Here is a 23290-nt window from a genome sequence, read left to right on the forward strand (position 1 = left end):
AGATGGTGACCATGGTAGCAGCAGTGGTGGCTGCAGCCTCAGAGCCCCAAGGAAGCGAGCAGAAGGGGGAACTGTGCAGCGTGCTCCCCAGTGTGGGGAGGAGGGCCCCCAGGGTCCATGGTTACTTACTGGCCATGTGTGGGGCCATTTTGTGATGTGTGCTTTAATGCTATAGGTGTAAAGCATTTGACAGTTTGGTGTCAAGAAAAAGGCAAACTACCGAATGCAGAGGACGGACTAGTGTACATTTGACAATGGAGTAAGTACAGTGCGTGTGCAGTCCCATCAATGGAGCACTTAATGTTGTCCACCTTCTTCACCCTTGGGAAAAAGTCCCTACTTGAAGTTAAAACATCCTAGATGTTTCTTGTGTTAAAATCTGCCATTTGCATTTCTATAAAAACTTCTGTACACTTTCCCCTGGATATCATGACGCTGGCGCAAGTTCTCACAATCATGGTGGCTTGTGGGACAGTGTTAAACAGAAAAATGGACTTGTGTACAGTCAGTGGATCCTGCTAAGTTCCCACTGTGCACTGTGGACCTGTTAGTGCTGACGTGACTGAAATGTGAAAGGATATGGATGGAGGGAGAGGTCTCTGTATGTGGAAAACAAGGGCACCAGTGAAGCATCCTAGCAAATGAAAGGACAAATCCAGCTCTGTGCATCGACTTGGATCACCTTGGGAGTGCTAACATAGATGCGAATTTGGTGCTGACACTAATGTGCTCAGTGGAGCCTGATGCCTAAAAGTGCTTATGTCCCCTCATTGCTTATGCTCCAGAACCTTCAGTAGCATCACCTACTACCACACCTTAATGCTTTAGCTTTCCTAATTATCAGCACCCACTTCCTCCCGAGTCTTGGCCCATCCTATCAGCTGTCCGAGCCAGGGGCCTAGTGCTGCTGTTCTCCATCTCGTGCCTGCGTGCTTGCCCAGTACAGCCCCAACCCCAACTCTGAGGTCTCACGCACCCAACTCCTATGCTCATCGCTGGACTTGCCTTCGAGCTCCTTCAAAGATGCAGTCATCCGGAATCGGGTGCCTGACTACAGCAATCTACTTCCAGAGACAGGGCTTATTCCTGTCTTACCCTCACAAGTCCTGAGGAGCAGATTGCTGCTTGCAGGGCGCTGCTGTCAGGCAGCATCTCCATCCCACACCTTCCTGCTGGAACAGTACTAAGGGCAGAGCCAACGACAGACAATGTGGTTGGGTCTCTCCAATGAGCATGGCTGAAGTTATTCCTGGATTTCTAGCTGAGTATCTTTTTCTGTTCCCAAAGGTCTGGTACCTAGTTTGAGGTGATTGGATTTCTGTAAAATGGATTAAGATAAGTTAGTTTGCAGACTTTCAACAGGGGAAGTAGGACTAAAAAGGTAGTGGTGGCAGAGTGGGCAGCACTTAAAAGATTTGATATTAAACTTACAGTCTTGGGCAACGATCTTTATTTAAGAAATCAAATAAATGGATGGGTAAAAAATGATGGTAGCAACTTCATACAAGGATGCAAGACCAAACTTAGAATTACTTGCTCAAGTTATTCAGAATGGAACAAAATTCTTCCAAGTACTCACAATATCAGCACAGAAAATAACTGGTTGCATTACTTGCTTCTCAATGGACATTGACTAGTTTACAGTAAGATCCTACACTTGTTGCAGTTCAAAGGAGACCATGTAGCCCCCTCCTGTGTGCAACCTAAGAAGCTAACAGGACAAGTGTTAATGTAATGCAAACTTTTCTGTTTACAATTCTAAAATTGCCTTACAACCTGTTGCTAGTACAGGTATCAACAGTTCACTTTGTCTTTAGCTTATTCTCTGAGGGAAAGGAAATAGAACAACATTACTTGTCACCTTGGTCCCAGCCTCCCATGTTATACACAAGGGTCCAGGATACTAGAATTTCAGCAGGATCACCGTTCCCCACCTGACAGGAGCAGGCATGTGCTACTGGACACTGCAAAAGCCGTCTGCTTTGACTTCATGGGCAGTGCTGTGTATACTGCCTATACGTTTCTGTAACCACCTCCCTAGGTGTATAGATAAGCCCATGGATGTCCTATCAATGTCATCCCTACTGCTGAGGCTTACTTTGAAATCTGTCTACTAAATCTTGACAATGCCATTTGGTTCTATATAGTTACAGCAACATCAAGTTATCTGAATCAGAAAAGTCAAAAGCTCATTCTGAAATTCTTAAAAATAAGATTATTGATAAAGAACTCTTTATAAATAACACTGTTCACAAGCAAATATTGATCTGTTGATAACTAAGAAATTGAATGTACTATTTTTAATATAAATGGAATTCTACTGGGTTAGATTAAATTTAGAGTACAAGTAAAACATTTCCAGGTTATTTAATGAACTTTCTTACAATGTACACATTCCTGAGTATATCCCATTGTAATGACATTGTTTACTTCTGAATTTTTCTGCATTCAGCTTAAGAGGTGTTTCTTCCCAAGAAACTGAACTTTTCTGTCAAATGCGCTTGACCGAATAGGAGAATTGGGTTCATAAAATGGATTCATTGCAAACTAGGAAAGAAGAAGGTATTAGTGAGCTTGTCAAAGTAAAAACACGGACAAATCACAGGTCTCTAAAAGTAAATTGTTCTGAAGTTTTAAATTAAAAGAAGTCAAAGATATCCAAAAGTCTGAAGACCACTTTTTTAAGTTTCAATGAAAATGTTCCACTGTTCAATAGTAATGTCCCCTTAAGAAAATTTTTGTCTTGGTGTTTTAGTTTTGAGAGGTACCTGTTCCAAAACTAATGGTGGTATGAAAAGTATTGTCTGTGTAAGCTAATTCACCGTGTCTGTGAAATACTAATCTACTCATACTCATTATAAACATACAGATAAATCTGTAAGGTCCTTTGGTTATCTGAAACAAACTACAGGTCTGCCAGATGCCCTGAGTTAAGGTAAAGTTATACTACATGCTATTAAAAGTTACTCTGGTGTGGTTAACTTTAACAATCAGGTTTTTAATACTCTCCTTTAAAGGTTATCAGTTTCTCAGATAGTGTAATGAGTGTATCATACATGTGAGAGAAAATTAGTATTAAATGGAATCACTAACAAGGAGGTACCAATTTTTACACTTTAATCATTTGGTGTTGTCTGTCTTTACAAAAGGGCTAAATATTCTTATTTGCTACTTCTGATGACGAATACTGACTGCTTACTGTGCTGATATGCAAAAAATCTTGTCCAAATACAGAACATTTGTATTATTAAGAACATACTGTTGTTAGTATTGCAGTTTAACCACCGATACCCTATTACTATTTTATTTTTCCCATTTAAGTATCAAGAAGTGTGTGTGGGAGGCACTATTCTCCTTGAGTGACTATTTGATAATACATGAATCAGTTCCTGCTGGCTTCTGATCTATATTCACTGCATTATAACTTATTTGTAAAGTAGATAAAAAACATTTTAGATTAAAATTATGAGGCAGCTTCCCTTATGTGGACTGCTTCGTTCTCTCTCTTGAGGGTCCCCTAATAAAATCAATTATATGCATCAAAAAGGGGGAGAACAAAATCTATTTAAAAATAGCTACCATGGGCAGTGGAAGGGAGTTCTTTACCGGGCCAGTTTCCTGTCACAGTTTGAATCGCTTTTTATAATCAGATTTAAACAATTATAGAGCATACCATACCTTTATGTATAAATCGTAGACATCAGTGAAGAAGTTCTTTATTCCATCTTCTTGCCTTATGTCATGAAGCATAATAAATCTCATATGTAAAATGATTAAGGCATGATTTTTCTTAGTAATGAAAGATAAAGATCAGTTAATATAAAACAGTATATTCTGGATTGAAAAGTTGAAGACAAACTTGGTTCAAAGGTTAGTGTTTATCTTAAAGAGCACATGATCTTTTTAAGTTAGAAGACAACTAGAAAATAAAGTAAAATCACCCTTGGTATGGTTCAGATAAACTGTATCAAGGGTGATATGGCTTTTATATATGAGACTTGGTTTTAAAATTATCTGTTAAAGAAAATGTGTTTTTTCCCCCTAAAAAAATCCTGTAAATGGTCATTTTTACTTTGCTCATTCATGCTCATCCATAGACTCAGGGCCTGGCATCTACTATGGGCCCTGTTCTAGTTTGTTACCCCAACGTTTAGGCAGATGTCTTTGTTAACAAGGCAAGGATATGACCTGCAGTAACAAATGCTGAAACAAACCACTCATTGAACTTGTCCACGGTTTTCAAGTACATGTTGTTCGACAGCCACATATTCTCATCTACGAGGTCAAGAGCAGCGTGAGCTATGAACTGGTTCAGATGACGATGGTCGTCCTAGGTGAGTGGGAGTGGCAGCAGATTAACATTTCCATACAGCATCAAGAACACCAACATTTTGTCCTGTAAATTCTATGCACAGTTTTCTTGGGGAGGGCAAAACACTTTCTGCTTTTACTTTATTATTGTCATGAGGCTTATAAAGATTTTCAGTGTTTTCACACCATATTCTAGTTTTTAATTTGGTATATAAAACTAAACAAATAGAAACAGCCAATTACTATATAGGTTATATTTTAAAATTTTGCAAGAAGGAAGTTACCAAAATCTAACCATTTAAGCATGTGAAAAAAGAATACTATGTTTAAAAAGTAGATCCTGTTTTTAAGAAATTCACATTTCTTTAGAGGATGAAAACAGGAAAAAATACGGAAGCGGTTGTGGATAAAGGACAGCACTTGAGGTCAGCCGGGGCTGAAGAGGGGGTGGAGAGTGCAAAGGTCAAGTGCCCTTGGCATGGCTCTCAAGCGCTGAGGGGTGGGGGGCCTTCACATCCAGTCCAGTGACACCTGGTGAGTAGTGGACACAGTTGAGGCGGTGTGCCTAAAGATGTGGCAGAGGCCTCTCCCAAGTGAGCCCCGCTTACATGGCGGGGGAACCTGGGAGTGGCAGGGGCCCACACTTGGCCCCAGCTGTGAGCAGTCACCTGTCTCAACAGGAGCCAGTCCTGTCAGAGCTGGGAGTGTCCTCATCGGCTTAACTGGAGAAGGTGGGACTGTCCCAGTATAATGTGGAGAAGGAATTCACAACCTGGAGTATAGTCTCACTCCTGGGGAATTCTTTCAAAATAAGATTTCAAAGAACACTTGTTAGGGGTTCAATATCCCCCCACCAAATTACTATGTTGAAGCCCTCTCCTCCCCTACCTGAGTATCTCAGAATGTGACCTTATTTGGAAAAAGTGCCACTGCAAACATAGTTAACATTAGGTCATGTGAGAGTAGGTGGCCCCTACTCTGACTGGTGTATTTGTAAAAGGGAGAAATTTGGAGACACCCAGGCAGGAAGAGTGCCATACGAAGACTGGAGTTCCACTGTCACAAGCCGAGGAACTACCAGAAGCAAGGAGAGATGCCGAGAAGAGAGCTGCCTTAGTGCTTCAGACAGGGCGCGGCCCACTGACACCTTGATTTCGGCACTTCTGGCCTCCCGACTTGTGAGACAGTTAAGTTTCTGCCATTCTAAGCCATCCCGCTGATAGTACTGTGTCACAGCAGCCCAAGGAGACTAATACAACCTCCTTGCTGAGGAGGCTGTTTCCGTGACTGGGCTGGGGGAAGGTTGCCAGTTGCCCTGGAATCCCTCAAACAGCTAAAGCATGTTTAGTTCACTCACGTCACCATGACAAAGCTAATTTAATCCTTAGAGAAATGGATGTATTTTGTGTCTGGCTCACAGCAGTGTTTTCCATTACTTTACATGAATGATCGATCTGGAGAGATTAGGAAAAAACTAGAAATGCTTTAAGGTGACTGGCAGCAAGAGAAACAACTAAGATCAAGTCATGCAACAGAGCACTTTTACATGCATCACTCCCTACTGAAAGGTCTGGAGTGCACAGACACTGTTAGTAAGGAGTGTTGTAGCACAAAGCAACTGCTGCTACAGAGATGCCTCACAACCAAGTTTTAATGGGCGGTGTGCTCCTACGAATGTGGGCAAAACCATGTAGCAACACCACCTGGTATGTGGTTATCTTCAATTTCTATCATTTTAATGGCAAGATCTGAATAGCTGAAAAGCATACACTGGACTTACGCATTACAGTTCATTTAAAAGATCAATTCCTGTCTTAAAGGACATTAAAGATTCTTTTTGGAGATTGGGAGAAACAGAGTACAACCTGTCAGCAACGGATCAGGAACATGTACTAGTACAGGAAGATGAAAGGGACCCAGCTCTTCTCAAGGCTCTACAGCTATTTACTCTGAATGGCAACCCGTTCTTGAATCAAATTCGTTTTTCTGGAACCATTCCTGACAGGCAAGCTGGGTGGTGTCACTGGGGAGGAGTGCGTGCCCCCGATCCCCCGGCCAGTAGGTGTGCTGCAGAAGGTCACTGAGAACTGCTGTGCTCATGCGCAGCAGGGCATGCATGTAAGGGGCTCTTTCAACCCTCCCAGGCGTGAGTGGATCTACTGCATACGACCTGATAAGAAGTGATTCACTGGGATAGAATGGGCTTTCACAGCACTGCAGGGCAGCAAGGCTATTCTTCCAGTCCCACTGCAGGTGGACTGTGTTTCCACGTCCTTCAGGAGCAGCTTTTCAAAGTGGGTGACACAGTAAACTGAGTATTGGGAAAAGAGACCCAGAGCATCTTGCTAGTATGTGTCAAGTGTGTGCTGAATTAAAGGGTTAATAAACAACTCAGGCGATGTCCCCCGGCTGGCAGAAATCAGCCAGGGGACTGCAGAGCCAGCCTTATTTAATTGTGGACTCTAGTTACCTCATCTGTCCAGATCCCTTTCAGTTCTAAATGACATTACACCATTATCATTATAATAGCATAACAACTGTTAAGGAATTTTTTAAAGTTCCATACGTACTTTGGATTCTGCTTTTCCAGCTGGCAAAAACTCCATTTCAAAAACTGGATTATCATGGTGGCCAACAATTACAAAGTAGAAGCTTCCAGACATTGTCTTCAATATCTAGTTCCTAATTAAATAAAAATAATGCATTTTTTAGTACTCAATACTAAAAACCAAAAATAAGGTTAACAGGAAGTCTAGAATTCAATTTTTAACTCCAACCTGACATTGTGGAGGAGGAGACCATGAAGCTTGCCATGGTTTCCAGTACACTGCCACAGATATATGGCTTTTGGACCATACAAAGTATGTACCTCTGATACATCCTGTAGAATCCAGTACTACATTCATAGGGAAACCTGGAAGACCTATATGAAATCATAAAGACATTTTCATGATCTGTAAGTCTGGAACATTTAGAATAAGCTAGGCTAAACTTGGCCTGGGCCAGTTAGCACTAATTATTAGCACTAATGCCTCAAAAATTAACAAAGGGGGCTGCTAAGGAAATAATTGGTTTGCCTTAGAAATTTTCAGGAGGGATGCTTCTGAGGAAGCTAAGACCAACTCTACTGCATGTCATTTACACAGAAAGGAGATCACTACAGCATTTATCTACAGACTGTCTGCTAAGTTTGTCTTCTTCCAACCTGAAATATGTCTTCTACAAATGTCTCTACAAATGCCCAAGAACCTACAAGATGCCTCTTCAAACACCATTTATAACAAAGGAAAAAACAGTTTTGTATTCTAGAAAAGATGGAAGAAGCCATAATCCAAAAAGGAAGACATTCTGAGGCATTAAGAGGTCTTGAAACAAGGGTTAGTAGGTTTGCTAAAAAAATAAAACTAAGAGAAAGTGTGTCTGGGGAATCAGTGATTCTATGGTTTTCAGAGCAATCAAAATCTGAATGGATGGATGGATGGAAGGATGGACAGACAACTGGGCAAAAGGATTTATGTGTGTGTTTTTAGTAGAAGATCTTTGGAATCAGACCAGGCTAGGTTCCAGTCTAGCTCTGCCACTTACTAGTAACATGAGCACAGGCACGGTTCTTGATCTCCCAATGTCTTTTTCCTCCTTGGTGAAACAGAGATAACAGTCTTTACTTCCTCATGGTGAGCTTGCAGATTACATACCCTAATGCGTGTGAAGCACCAGGCACAATGTCTGGCTCATAGAAGGTGCTCAGTAAATCCTAACTAGAACACGGAAGAGCATGTGCACATGGAGATGTGGTGACTACGGACTCCATGTGGGGTGGGAATCTGGTTAACTGGGAATGTGCAATGATGTGTGTCAGGGCCCAGGGCTCACCAACTCTTGCTGGGACTTCTGATTCACACAGAACATGCAGCGGAGTCAGAAGACATCTGAAATGTGTTTCCTAATAAATACATTTGTTAAGGAAATCAGGGCACAGCTGGTACTTTTAAGTCTGGGATTGGGAGGCCATGACTAGAAGAAGAGACAGGAGACTTCGTTGGCACGGGGAGGTAAGTAGGATTTCATATGTTATTTGGGGTAGGGGTTGGCACACCATAGCCTGCAGGCCAAATCTGGCCTCGCCCATCCAGGAAAAGCTGGTCCCTGTCCTAGGGGACAGATGAGAAAAAGGCCCAAACAGTAAAACTGGCTAACAGAGACAAGCACGATGATCCGAGAGCTATTCAAAACTAAGAGAAAGGGCAATGACTCTCAGAGAAAGTGAGGGGAAGAGGGAGAGGAGCTTGGAATGTTAACGAAGTCAACAACGATGGCATTAACTGGAATGGGTTTCACAGGTAGAGTCTGCCGAGGGAAGGGCTTCCTTTCTTCAGCCAAACATTTAAGCAGCAGCAGCAGAAAAATATATATAAGGTGGGTACTTCTGCCCACCCCAATTTAATGAAGCAGAAGACAAGATACCCCCACCCCCAGCCCGCCCCAGCACACTCACTCCATATAGAAATCCAGGACTGGGAGAGCAGCAGAGTGCAGAGCACAGCATGAGGGTAAACAGAAATACCGCATAAAGGTTATACCACAAACTAGCCAGCTGCGCAGAACCTGAGCTGCCAATAATTCCACTTTGCAAACAGCTGAAGAAAGGATGTTAACTCTCCAATCAATTCTATAAGGAAGAACTGATGGGGCAAGTGGAAGAAATGGAAACCTTGGGAAAATATAACCACATTGTCTGTGGAAGGGAGTGTCTACGATCATTTAACACTGGCGGGCTCACTATGCCTAGGTAGTGGGCAAAGGTGAGACACTCCAGAATTCTGTGCTGTGTGATAAACTGGACTTTCTGTGAGGATGGAAATGTTCTTTATCTGTGCTGTCCAATGTGGCTAGTGTGACTGCAGAACTGCATTTTTAACGTTATTTGAAACTTAAATAGCTACACATGGTTAGTGGCTACTGTACTAGCCAGTACAACTCCATACAACAATGATTCCAAACTTCTTAAAATTCTGCCGCCTCCTCGTTCCCTCCAACTTTGAAGCAAGTATTGCTTCCAACTCCAGTGTGGATGTGGGGAAGATGGGGTTCCTATGGCCAGGATCCTCACTGAACTTAAACCACCTAATGAGGTAACTGGCCTGTTGCTGGGCTGCCGCTTCCACACCTGTGGGCAATAAGCTATTATTAGGCTATATAAAGAGCTCCGCCTAGTGCTCCACGCGCCCCACGGTGGCAGGGCTGCAAGGCTGCAGGAGAGCACAGCAGAGGCTGGAGTGGTGGCAGCGCCCAGGACAGAGGCCCAGAGGCCGAGCCTGGCTTGCTGCATACAGACTCGCTCTGAGTGAATGGGATTCTATTGACTGACCTGCCACTGAGAATAAAGTTGGGTATAACCCTTTCACCCCAAAGAACGTTTTGCTCTCAATTTCTTTAGTCACACTGAATCCATAGCGAACTTGCCCGGGGCTGAAACCCATTGGCAAGACAATGGAACACAAATAATACCGATAAAGCAACTGCTGTGTTTGTGTGAGTGTGCATATGTCTGCTCAATTTTCCCATCACTGAGTGGGGCCCTTCAAGCATCTCCAAGGAAGAGTAGATCTTGAGGTGTGGAGGAGGTAGCTACAAGAACTTGGCAGTGGATTCAACTGGGGAACTGAGAAAAAGAGATGAATTGAGGATGTTTCCAAATATCTGACTGACGTCATCAAGCAGATTCGAAGATGACAAGGCTGTTCACTGAGAAAGGAAATAGAGGGAAGAGGGATAAAAACATACCCATTTTGAATACATGGTGGTAGTCAGGATAGCACCTCCCCCCACCGAGGTGGCCACAGCTTAATCCCGGGGACCTGCAAATACTAATTTACATGGCACAGGGGAATTAAGGCTGCAGGTGGAACTAAGGTTGCCCATCAGCTGACTTTAAGATAGGGAGGGGATCCTGGACTACCCAGGTGGGCCCAATGTAATCACAAGGATCCTTAAAAATAGAGGAAGGAGGCACACAAGGAAGGTCAGAAAGAAAGATGAGTACAGAAGGATGCTCATGGAGCTGCAACGTTGCTGGCTTTGAAGATGGAGAAAGGGGCTAGGAGCCAAGAAATGCAAGTGACCTCTAGAAGCTGGAAAGAACAAAAAAATTCTTCCTGAGAGCCTCCAGAAGGGAATGCAGCCTTGCTGATACTTAATTTCAGCCCAGTGAGACCCATGTTGGACTTCTATGCTACAGAATGGTAAGATAATAAGTTCGTGTTTTTTAAGCCACTAAACTTGTGATAATTTGCTGGAGCAGCAGCAGGAAACTAACACACATGCCAAAGCTGAAAACCCTGGAGGTACGAGAAAACAGGTAAGTACCAGCTAAAAAGTAGAATGTACATCCTATAGAGACTGGGGACAAAGGGAGTCCACTTACCCTAGGTCAGGGGTTTCAAAGCACTGTGGAAAAGGCTAGGGATGGGAGAAGACATGGGGGGCTGGAATACAGTATGTCAAGGTGAAGCTACTTGTAGCAATATGGGGCTCATAATATGGAAAATAACAGGGGCTGTTTTTTTTTTCTTTCCCTCAGCATGTATCCCCAACACTTAATCCAGAGCCCAGGACATAAATGCTTAATGCTTGCAAAATGGAACTATGAGGAGGGGACTATGGTTTGTAGTGTTGGATGGTGCTGGCATACAGGAAAGGGAATGCAGAAATGAGAGGCACGGTGGGATTTACCAGCCCCAACATGGAAAAGAACCTTTGGAAGTTTCCAGTGCTGAGGCCCTCAAGGTCTCAGGTCTGAATGACAAAGTCTGTGTTCAAGTGATTAACAGGACCTTCCTGAGAAGTCGCTGAGGTTAACCTGTAAAGAAATCTTCCCTTACAAGGGTCTGGACTTGTTGGCTGAATGGACAGGACCAGGACTCTCGCCTGTGGTGAAAACAGCTGCCCCTGGTGGCTAAGGTGACTTGGGCTGCTATTGAGACAGACAACTACAGAAACCAACATGGTGATACAAGGAACTCTGGACTGCCTTGAACTCAAAGAGGATGTGTACATGATGTAAGAAGTAGGGCACTAATTGTAATGAACCTAAAAATGGGACCACAAGTCTGTGAGGCTAGCATCAGAAATGCAAAAGCCCAACATGAGCCAAAATGTGTGAAGTATCCATGTTAAGAAAAACAAAAGCCTCCTTCAGCTATAGTCAGGAAAAAGCAGGGAAGAAAAGTCAACTGCTTCCAGCACCTGCTTGAAACAGGATGCAGATGAGTTTTTTCAAAGCAATTTTTCTTAAAGTGAATGACTTTTAAATAGCAAGTGTGGAAGAAACAAGATTAGGCAGGCTGTGATCCTCAAGATAGGTATATTAAAAGAACCTAGACATTTCAATAGATGGAAATCATGTATCAGCTAAATCATATCTTGAATTAACAAATGTGATTGTATAACTACTAATCAGTGACTTGAGAAACTGAATGGTTCTTTTCCATTCCTGAAATCAGAGATAGGTAAGTGATCAGACTTTGTTTCTGAAAATAGGAATAGTTTCTAGTCTAAACTGAGTACTTTAAAACACCAAGAGAAAGATGTGTAAATGCTGGTTTCTGGTCAGACGCCATACTAGGAGCTCTTATCAGACAGAAACTCGGTTAATGGGAATCGGCAGATGACAGCAGAGTAGGTTACTATCCATTCACATACTCCTGGTCTGCTGAAAACGCCAAGTCACGCCAAACTTCCATTTTCTGTTTTGCAAGGGAAATACAGGGGACAGTAAGTCATTTTATGCAGTGATCTGGCATCTCCCCAAGAACAAACTGGAGACCTATAGTCTGGATGATAACACATGAAGTCTGTGGTGACCCCAGAGCTACAACAGGCAGCAGAGGGGGAAAGCACTCGGCATTTGTTGAAAGAGGAACAATCATAGCTGATCTGAATGTCAGTGCCTGAAGAATGGTAACAAAGTACGTGTCAGCTGATAGCACAGGGTCTCTAGACAGCCTTTGAAGTTGACCTTAACCTAGTCCAGCTCAACACTTTCATTCAGTAACTAGGATGAACACAATTTATCATTTTCAAAGGTGACAGGCTAAGGCAGCTAATACATTGGAAGGCAAAGGATTAAAAAAACTCCTGAAGGCTAGGAGAATTAGGTGAAATTAGCAAGATAAAATTTAAAAGGATGCAAAATAAAGTCTTCTACTTTTTTTAAAAAACCTAACTGCACAACAGTAAGATAAGGAAAACCTAGGTTAAGAGCAGTCATCCAGAAGAACCCTGTTTACATTTATTGCAGGTTCAGCAAAGGGCAGCAGTATAATAGTCAAAAATGCTAGTGCAATGCTAAGCTGCACTAAAAGACGATGTCCTCTTCACTAGTATCTCTGGGGAAACAGTCAGTTCCGGGAATTAAACTTTAAGGATCAATAACTGAACTCTGTGTGTCGGGACTAGAGATGGTAAATGGGTTTCTTCTTGTGAGCCAGTTCTAACCAGCTTGATGGTGACTTCCAGGACCTGATGCTGAGAAAGATTCTGAGGCTAAGGGCGGCCGGCGGGAAATAAATCGTAGACATCAGTGAAGAAGTTCTTTATTCCATCTGTGGAATCCCAGCTGTGATCCACATCCAGTGAGTTTAGGTGGAAAGACTTCTGAGTCCCCGTAAGGAGCACTTTCTAACAAGATCAGGTTGCCAAGGAGCCTGTGACGCGACTAACTCCCCAGCCCCACCCCCACAGGACAGCGTTCACAATCAAGAATTTTCCGGCTCAGTAGCAACCGTGCCACGGTTAAGAAACCCTGAGTTGGCTGACATAGCGAAAGGCAGAAGCCGCAAAGCCCCGGAGCCGTGGGCGTTTGCAGGTGGGAACGCGGTGTGGGGTGCCTAGGTGGCCTGCGCAGGGCTCGGCTGGCCGGCCCCGCCAGGCTGCCCGAAACTGAGACGGGATGGTAACTGGGCCAGCATTCGCGTCACGCAGGGCCCGGGACAACCCCCAGCGCCCCGGAGCGACCCCCCAGCCGCTCCATCCCTTACCTGCGAGCTAGAAGCCGACAACTACAACGACAAGTCACCTCCAGCAGCGGAGACCAGGGCTGCGCACCTTGGATCAGGCTCTAGGAGCAGTTCTCCCGAGACTTCGCCGTTACACTCTCGCGAGATGTGGGAGGAGCTTCCGGCCGGGGCGCGGCGTTGCTCAGCGCGTGCGTTGTAGCGCTCCCGTTCTGAGCTGCTAGTTGTAGAGGGCGGTGAGGTTGGATCAGCTGAGTCCTGCGGTCTCCGGGCTTGTCCTGACCTGCTCCGGACAGTCGCGCCTGGGTCAAGGTTCCGCCCACCCCTTGGGCCCGCGGGTAAGGGGGGTACTGCTCTCCACCAGAGTGGGAGTGGAAGGCAGAGTGTTCGGGTCGCTGGTGTCCCTGACCTCTCCAGGGAAAAAGGCTGGCTGTACGGGCAGCCGCTCCCCTCTCCCGGGGTCTGTAGCTCGCTCCAGGAGTCGGACGGGGGCGGGGGTGCTCGGCTTGGGAGGTAGCAGACGTCTGACGGCTCAGGATAACACCGAACCCTCCTTGGGGACCGGACGGAAATGAACCCTTTTGTTTTGGTTGAAGCTCCTTCCCGGGATGGCCCTCTTAGGGCTTCCCAGGAGGCCACTAGACCGTCTGCGGAAATTCACGGCCCCTCTGTCCGCCAGGTAACCTGTAACCATTTTCTCTTCCAGTCCACCATGCCCTCCAAGTCTGACAAGTTAAGTCAAGATGAACTGCGCAAAAAGCTGTACCAGACGTTTAAAGATCGGGGTATACTGGACGCGCTCAAGGTATCCGTTTCAGGCTTCTTTGTTAAACATGCGTTTTACAAGTGTAACCTGTAACAGGTAGTCCACGCTCAAGTACAGGACTCAGGTTTTAAAAACACTGTGCTCTATAGATTGTTTTGGTGAATTTCATTTTTATACACCTGTAGAACTCTATCTTGGAACAAAAGTCTTAAAAATGGTTTAGCGTTTGAGTCCTCTTAAAAAACATTCAAATAATAGGTTTATTGAACCGACATTAAGATAGCAGCAGGTAACTTTATAAATGACTTGTTTTATAAATAGGGCTTACAAGTTCCTGAATTAAGTAGTTTTGTAGTACTACTTACGTTTTAGTGAAGGACATTAACACCATATAGAAAACAAAGTGTACTGCTTCCAGTAGAATAGTTTGGGGAATGAGTAATATCTTCATTAAAATACATGGAAAGGTGTAAATGTTTAATTTAGGAAGCAAATATTTACTAGTACACTTTATATGAATTAACAGCAGGAAGTAAGATTAGCTCAATGTGTTTTTGTCACTATATTCATTTCAGAGGTATATTTTACATTTAAAATGGGAAATTAAGATAAAGTGAGCTTGATTTTTTTGATTTCCTCTCTCCACCTTAGCTTGTAACTTAACAACAAAATACTTTAGACTCATCTAAATACAGAAAAGCATAAAGGAGAAGAGTCATCTAATCTAACCACTAGTTGTCATAATGTTAGTGTATTCTTTTAAATTTAATATCATATGGTGAGCATTTTCCTGTGTCCTTCAGTTTCTTGAAGTCCTCATTTTCACTGGCATCAGGCTCATCTTTGGATGTATGGGTAATTTACATAGCAGGCCACTACCATTGAATATTTAGCTTATACCCAGGTGTACATATTCCTTCAATTCTCTCTCTCAATTTTGGCCTAGGATAGATTAAGTGGCGTTATTGAATCAAAGGGCATGAGCATTTTTAAGGGTCTTGGTAAATGAATCTCTTTCTAGGAAGACTAATAGTTTATATTCCACCAGCAATTTAAAAATGCTTGTCTGTCCAATATTATCATGACATTTTTTAAACCAGTCTAAGATAGGAAAGCCCTTATGTTAATATTCCTTAATTATTAATGAGGTTGCACATATTTTCTGGCCATTTATGTTTTCTGTGGATTGGCAGTTCATTTTCCTTGCCCATTTTCTTCCTAGGGTGTGTTTTCTTATTAATATATAGGAGCTCTTTTAATAGGAACTTAATCTTTTTTCTTTTTTTGTAGTAATACTTTATTTGGGTGTCCAACTTTAATTTGGCCCTAAAAATATTGATGTTACATTTTTTATATAGTCTAAGCTATTGATTTTTTTCCCTGCACATTATTCTCAGTAAGGCCTTCCCCACTAAGATAATGAATATTCATTCACTTCTTCACTTTTTTAAAGGCTTCTTTTTTTTTTTTTTTTTTTTTTTTACAGTTAGCTATTTAACCTACCCGGAACTATCTGTAGAGTGAAATTCATTAATATGCTTTCTAACGTGGAATGGTCCTGGCAATACTGGGCGTGGCATATTTTATTTTACTGTGCTTCTAGGTTAAACTAGATAGTATTTTACTTCATATTTATATTTACAATTGATATTGACCAACGGTTATCCTCCTTTGGCTGGATTATGCTAGCCTTGTTCACCTTATGGCTTCAGTGTATCTGGAGAAACATTGTTTCCTGTTTACAGCTGGCTATTGTTTCTCTTATTCCAGCTTAATCAGTGGCAGGATGGATTTTTACTTTCTCAGTCTAAGCTAATTTTTACTTTCTCAGTTCACTGACTGTGGTCTGGGTGAGTTTTCATTTTTAAAATTCACTGAAGTTTTTTAGTGGCCTAATTCATGTTCTTTGGGTGTTTGGGAAGAATATGTATTTGTGGTTAGGTAAAAAGTCATATAGGTATCTATTATGAAGTTTCTCAAATCTTATTTTTCCTTATTTTGAGTCTACCCAGTCTGTCGATCTCTGAGAGATGGGCTGAGGCTGTAGAAGTCTCTTCTCTCCCACTTCCCATCCATCTCAATAATTGCACTTACTTGTATTTTGGGGACATGTCAGGCTTTAATTCTGAATGGATTTCCCACTTTTCATTGACTGGTGGAAAGCCCCCAGCCAGTTGTGCAGTTACTGTTAACAAGTGCAAGATGGCATACTTTTTGTCTTTGTCAGGATGGGGATTCATCTATAATGTCATTTCAATTTTTTTCTACTTTTATTTTCCTTTCTCCCTGCTTATATCGCTCATTTAAATCTTTACCTATTCCAGCACTTGCTTGCAAGACACCCTGTATCTTTTTATTAAGCTGGTTCTTAATATATTCTTTAGGGTGTTACAAATCTATTTAAACCTCTAACTTCTACTGGTTAAGAATGCTGTAGCTCCCTTTTCTTGTTTTATTCTTATTTATTCATTAGTTCCTGAACTAGATGAGATGAGGCAGAGCATGTATATCCTGTAAATATGTAAATGTCTCCTTTTACTATAGGATTTTAGGTGTATAAGTCCTGTTCTATACTAGTAATTATATACTGTTATGCTCTAGCTAAAGGATAGAAGAAAGTATAACAAGAACTCCACTTGTTTTTTTTGCTTGTATTCTGTTAGTACAGATTCATTAGATATTATGTATTGCTGAGCTCTGTGAATCTAGGCAACGTACCTTTAAACTCAGCCCAACTGTGTTTCTAGATTATATGCAAAACAGATTAGAACAAATATCTAGTAGTCTGATTAATTTAGGGGATTATTCTTAAAACCTATGAATAATGCTAATGTTAATACCTTGACAGTTACCAACTTTGAACCAAAATTTCCTTATTTATAAAATGTAAGAAAACTATTATACTTAGCAGTGTTTTGATGTAAATATTATATGCATGAGTGTGTCTTAATGCACTTCTCTGGGTTTCCTGATTTCTTTCTTCCATATGTTATTTCCCTTTTGGGTACACCATTTTACTTTGATCAGTATGGCCAGTGAACTGGTTTAATAAAATATTATTTTTCTACCCTCCAACAATCCACAGAGAGGTGAGGAGTGTCAGAATTGTCCCCTATACTTGATACCCTGATCAAGAGTTGCTGAAATGGGCTCATAGGGAAGTGAAGCTGGAGTCTGCCCACATTCTGCCTAAGTACCAGTTCACTTGGAACCTGGTGAAAGCAGACTGCTTTTTCCAGAACCCAGTGAGCTGCTGGTCACACAGGGTAAGACAATGAAGGGAAAAGTTCCTAACTTTTGGCTGTGGATCTAGAACCATTCTGGAGATAAAGGATTCTAACTTGTGTGACAAATCTGTGTCTCTCCAGTGAAACAATCCTAAATATTTCCCCTCCCTTTTTTTTTTTTTTGAGCTAGACACAACTCAGAAACCTGCTGATTCATGAACTGATGCAGCCTGTGTTGAATGGAGAACTGCAGCCCCAGTCCGTTTCAGCGGGAAAGAGCTCCCTCTTCAGAGGTGCTTCGAACTGTCTGGTAGCAGATCACTTACAGAGATGTGGCTATGAGTATTCTCTTTCTGTTTTCTTCCCAGAAAGTGGTTTGGCAAAAGAAAAGGTAAAGTCCTTCTGTTTCTGTTTCTGAATTGTCTATTAGTAGCTTCTCCCTCAGACCATAGTAAAGTGCTGCCTAATGGCTAAGTGCTCCTTGGTCAGCTAGGTCCATTTCTGTTCATCTTTGAATTCATATCATATATTTGTTAATATAATGTAACAAAGGAGGGCCAGATTTGATTGTTACTGTTACCAATTCCTTGGAATCTCAATTAGTCTTTTGTAAAATTGTGTAGAATCACAAATGTTTTGGAGCTAGAATTGATCTCACATTCCATATAATCTCCTATATCTCAGAACTGCCATTTTTATGTTGGATTTCTGTTGTGAGCTTGGCGCCGTACAGGTCACACTGCTGGTGTTCTGTGTATTACACATGAGGAACCAGAGTCAGGAGAGGTGAGGGGATTTGCTCGAGGTCACATGATTTAGAAGTGGCAATGCAGGACCATAAGTCTAGAGCTCTAAAATGTGCTCATTTTTTTTTTTTTAATAATTATTTTTTATTGAAGGGTAGTTGACACACAGTATTACATTACATGAGTTTCAAGTGTACAACACAGTGGTAGAACATTTATATACATAATTCTAGGTTCCAGCTATCACCCTACCAGGCTGTTACAATATCTTGACTATATTCCTTATGCTATACATTACATCCCGGTTACTAATTTATAAAATGTGCTCATTTTACTATGCTATAGTCTCTTCAGCTATTTCTCTTTGTGATTAAATGTGAGAAATGAGGAATACATAATTTTGAAAACTGGAGTTCTCAAAACACATGAGTTTACCACTTCTCAAATTATTTATATTTCTTCACCGTTACCATTGAATGTAGTCACATTTTATTATTTCAGATAGAGCAAACTTTCCCTATTTTTTTAATTAGATTTTTTTATTAGAGCAGTTTAGGTTCACAGCAAAATGGAACAGAAAGGGAGAGTTCCCATATGCTCCCTGCCCCCACAGGTACACATTTTTTTTCTTTTTTTTACTATTTACATTTGTTAAAGTCAAAGGACCTATGTTGCCATGTCATTATCACCTAAGGTCCATAGTTTACATTAGGGTTCACCCCTGATGTTGTCCTTATGTTTTTATTCCCTTTACCTCATCTATAATTGTCCAAAAGTTTCATATCCAGATGTCTTGAGAAAATAACAATATTACTATTTGAATGAACTTAAAATTTAGTATGCTGTATTTACTCACTAACGACCAAATTTTATTTATAAACATTAGGAACTCTTTTTTTTGGTCCATCCATCTCTAAGTTTTCATTTACATTTTACAGTTTTGCTTAATTGCGTGAGAAATAGTCAATTATGTGGTTATAGCAGTAATTAATCCAGTTCACACCTACAGGCTTCTATTACTATAAAATGCTTACAGGATACTTAAAGGAAAACCAATTGAACATAAATATCAGGGTAGCTGTAGTAAATGCTCTGTATGGTGGTAAAGTATATGTTAAGAATAGCTACCCCAAAATATTTAAAACTATGTTAGGTGTACTTTAGTCATTCATAGCTGTAAAGGCAATGAAATTTTAGTTTATTTACATTTTGAAGCAAGTACTCTAAACAATTCATTGGAGTTGAAAGACCCTGGAATTCACTAATGAATTTATTGGTTCATCAACTAATTTGTGTTTCTCATCTGTAAAGCATTCACCATTTCTGTTTTTTCTGTTAGGCATGTCATCTTTTATATGAGGTATTTGAAGATTAATTACATAATCAAGAAAACTGTTTTACACTTTGACCTCAGTATGTTTATTGTAATTTATTTAATAGTGTAAGAAAGAACTTCAGTTTTGTATTAGCATGTTTGTAATCCTATTTTTTAATCTGAAGCATGATTCTTAGTCTTCAGAAGCATCCTAATTTATCGCGTAAACACTGATGTAAAAATATCTCTACTTAATTCTTTTTAAGGTATTTACTATGCAGGATTTATTGGAACTCATTAAAATCAAACCTGAATCCAGTCTCTACAAATCACTGGTAGGATTGTTGAGTTTTTATAACCTGTTGGTTTGTTAATTGTAACTGAATAGTTGAATAAAGGTAAAATGTTTTCTTTTAACAGATTTCAGGATTTGATAAAGAAAACCAAAAAGGTAGGAGCCTTCATCTTTGTAGAGAATGGCAACATTTTTTTCCACATACTTTTTTCTATAAAAGCATGAAACTAATCATTTTTAAGGGGAAGAGCAGGGGATTTAGTTCCAATTAAATCATTTGATTTTTCTTGCTGACAGTACCTTACCTTTTAAATAAATAAAACAATTCATCTGTTGTTTTGATGAATGCAGACCATTTCCTCCCAATTTCAACTGTTTTAACAGCTCTTAGATACTCCAGTAAGACAACTGCACACAATGTCAGATGCCCTTCCAATGGATTGCACAGTCCTCTTTGTTACTCACTGTTTGGAACATTTACACACGTGTGCATGCATGTGAATGCACACACACACACACACATGAACTAATGACATTTAGGCCAAGTGTCTCTGTATCCTAGATATCCCCCTCAAGTACAATTTATAGAGTATTAATATGTGCTTAATAGAGTATTATATTAATATATGCTTAAAGAATGAAATATCTGTTCAGTAATAAACATTCTGTATATATTAAGTGTTTATATAGGCTTGATAAATTAATTTTGGCCTTGCTAATAACTTTCATAGAGTCCATAGCTGCTATGGGTACCAGATCATGGGCTAAATTTGACGATGGACTTTGTAGCATGAACATAAGCTGGTAACTTTCCTAAAATGCATGGTTCTTTAAGTCTTCTTAAATCATCTGCTACTTTATGTAATGATTCTTTTGCACCGGCGCGATCCTTGACTTTGTCTTCCTGGCATTGCTCCATCCCCGACTGGGGCATTCATTTAGTACTTACCAGTTAGCAGGCATTTGAGTACCTGCTTTCTGCCAGCCATTAGTCTGTGACTGAATTGCCTGGTCTCTTGGGAGTAATGTTAGCAGAAGATAAGTGAATAGGATCACAAGCAATTCTGGAGTACCTGCACAGAAGGTCACCCATACTGAAGTTCTCTGTGGTAAGTGAGCCTATATTCTCTGCTCAGGCAGTGCCATCTAGCATAACTGTGAGGATGGCAGTGTCTCTCTCTGTGTTGTGTCATATGGTTGCCACTAGCCACGTGTGGCTAATGAGCATTTGAAATGTGGCTAGTGTGATCAAAGACCTGAATTTTGAATAGCCACACATGAATAGTGGGCTCTCATTGGACAACACAGGTCAAAGGTATATGATAGTGGGTATCGGTGGCTTAATTCTTATTTCCGAAATTTAGGGCTTGAAGGGATATTAAGAAATGATCCCCTTTCTGTATTGTAGGTATTTAATATTACCCTTAAAAAGTTTTTCCCCTTTACATACTCTTTAAGTGCTTTTGGTTCAGAAAGACATGTGACGAAAAGATTTCACCAGTTCAAGCATCCTAGGAAAATTTCTGAAACTCGGGAAAACTGTGAGTAGCAGACATGTCACCCTAGTTGCAAAATTTGAGTAGAACTCTTTGCTAACAGTGAAACAGTTACTGTTAAAATGTAGTGATTTTAAAAATTGGTGGTTTCCAATTAAGAGACTGAGACCATCAGAAAACATGTGGGAAGATATTTTGTACCTAACTGTTGTCTATCCCATGGCAGATTGGTGGTCTTAATATGTCTATACTCCAGGGGTGCTGATATGTTGAATGGCCATAGTGCTTTTCCCCCAGATTCTGCTCCCCTATCCTTCCCACCCCTAATTTTTCCTTTTAGAGATAATGATTCTCAGAAAAAGCAGGGCCAGAAATTTAGATAAGGGCAGAAAATTTGGAAATTGGCCCTTCACTTTCTGGAAGATAAAATCCTTACCTGTGATTGGCAAGTGAATAGATACATAGATCAATTGGACAGAACAGAGAGCCCAGAAATAGATTACAGAAATAGAATAAATTGGTTTTTGACAAAGGACAAAGGACATTGAATGAAGGAAGGATAGTCTTTTTCAACACGTGGTACTGGAACAATTGGATATTCATGTACAAAAATGGACCTAGACACAGACCTTATACCTTACATAATTCAGAATCATAGATCTAAATGTAAAATGCAAAATTACAACTTTTGGATGAAAACAGAGAAAATCTATTTGACCTTGGGCTTGGTAACGAGATATGCCACCAAAAGCATGATACATGAGGGAAAAAAAATAGACCAGTTATTTTATTAAAATTGAAAACATCTCTATGAAAGACATTGTTGAGAGAATGAGAAGACAAGATACAGATTGGGAGAAAATATTTGCAAAAAACATCTGATAAAGAACTTGCATCTCAAAAATATACAAAGAACTCTTAAAATTCAACATTAAAGAGACAACTCAGTTAAAAAGTAGGCAAAGGATCTGAACAGATATCTCACCAAAGAAGATATACAGATGGCAAATGTGCATATAAAAAGATGCTCCACATCATTTGTCATTAGGGAAATGGTAATTAACCAAGAGATACCACTGTATACCTGTTAGAATGGCTAAAATCCAGACTACTTATAACACCAAATGCTGGTGAGGATATGGAGTGACAATCTCATTCATTGCTGGTGTGAATGTGGAATGCTATAGCCACTTGGGAAGATAGCTTGGTAATTTCCTACAGTTAAACATTGTCTTACAGTATGATCCAACAATCATGCTCCTAGGTCTTTACCTAACTGATTTGAAAACTTATGTCCACACGGACACCTGTACATGAATGAATGTAGCAAAATGTATTTGTAACTGTCAGAAATTGGGAGTGACCAAGATGTCCAAGATGAATGGATAAATAAACTGTGGTATACCCAAGCAGTGGAATACTGTTGAGCTAAAAGGAATGAGTTATCAATCCATGCAAAAAGATATATGAATCTTAAATGCATATTGTTAATGAAGGAAGTCTATCTGAAAAGACTATGATTCCATTTATATGACATTCTGGAAAAGGCAGAAACTAGAGGCGGTGAACAGATGGGTGGTTGCCTGGGATTCAGAGGGAAGGAGCAGGTGGTTTAATAGGTTAAGCACAGGAATTTCTAGGGTGGTGAAAATATTCTGTATGAAATTGTAAAGGTGGGATACATGGCACTAGATATTTGTCAAAGCCGGTAGGACTTTACAGTGTGACCTTTACTGTATGCAAACTTAGGCCAGGCTACCCCTGGTAGATTGGTTTGTCACAGTCTGAACTCTGTACTAACCTCACTGGCGAGGGTGGGGAATAAAGATGCAGAACTAATGCACTTCAGCAGTGAGTGGGGAGGACTGTAGGGCAGAGGGAACAGCACAGAGGCATTGTATTCGGAGTGGTATAGTTCTTTCTCATGGGGGTGCTAGTGAGCGGTTCTGAACCCCTTATACATGTATGCCGGAATTGAAGAAGTAAAGGGACAGTAAAGGGCGGGAGCCAGGTTTTTCACTGACGGGAGTGGGGATTTACAGATCGATAAGGAAAGGAGGCTAGAATGATCCATGTGGTAATGGATTAGTTGGCGTTTTCAATATGAACTCATGTTTAGC

The 23290-nt window shown here is 40.9% G+C and overlaps 2 protein-coding genes across 5 annotated transcripts in view; one reads left to right on the forward strand and one right to left on the reverse strand.

The window, feature by feature from the left end:
* Positions 1-2351: 2351 nt before the first annotated feature.
* TRAPPC2 (trafficking protein particle complex subunit 2) lies at positions 2352-13495 on the reverse strand. Its single transcript, XM_057495898.1, has 5 exons — positions 13350-13495; positions 6882-6993; positions 4182-4330; positions 3679-3760; positions 2352-2547 (listed from the first exon to the last, which is right to left on the reverse strand). The coding sequence occupies exons 2-5, from the start codon at positions 6972-6974 to the stop codon at positions 2449-2451; spliced, it is 423 nt and encodes a 140-aa protein (XP_057351881.1). The 5' UTR covers positions 6975-6993; positions 13350-13495; the 3' UTR covers positions 2352-2448.
* The window catches only part of OFD1 (OFD1 centriole and centriolar satellite protein), a 45361-nt gene continuing 27326 nt past the window's right edge, over positions 5256-23290 (forward strand). For 2 of the 4 annotated variants that reach the window (XM_036912958.2, XM_057495893.1), the window contains exons 1-5: positions 13521-13663; positions 14032-14130; positions 17509-17709; positions 19646-19714; positions 19800-19830. In XM_036912958.2, coding sequence (XP_036768853.2) covers positions 14038-14130; positions 17509-17709; positions 19646-19714; positions 19800-19830 — 394 coding nt within the window. In that variant the 5' untranslated portion in view covers positions 13521-13663; positions 14032-14037. Of the gene's footprint in view, positions 5498-13520; positions 13664-13730; positions 13786-14031; positions 14131-17508; positions 17710-19645; positions 19715-19799; positions 19831-23290 lie in introns of those variants that run through there. The other 2 variants (XM_057495892.1, XM_036912959.2) reach the window with 2 other exon arrangements.

The sequence above is a fragment of the Manis pentadactyla genome, chromosome X (assembly GCF_030020395.1).
Source record: "Manis pentadactyla isolate mManPen7 chromosome X, mManPen7.hap1, whole genome shotgun sequence".
Taxonomy (NCBI): domain Eukaryota; kingdom Metazoa; phylum Chordata; class Mammalia; order Pholidota; family Manidae; genus Manis; species Manis pentadactyla.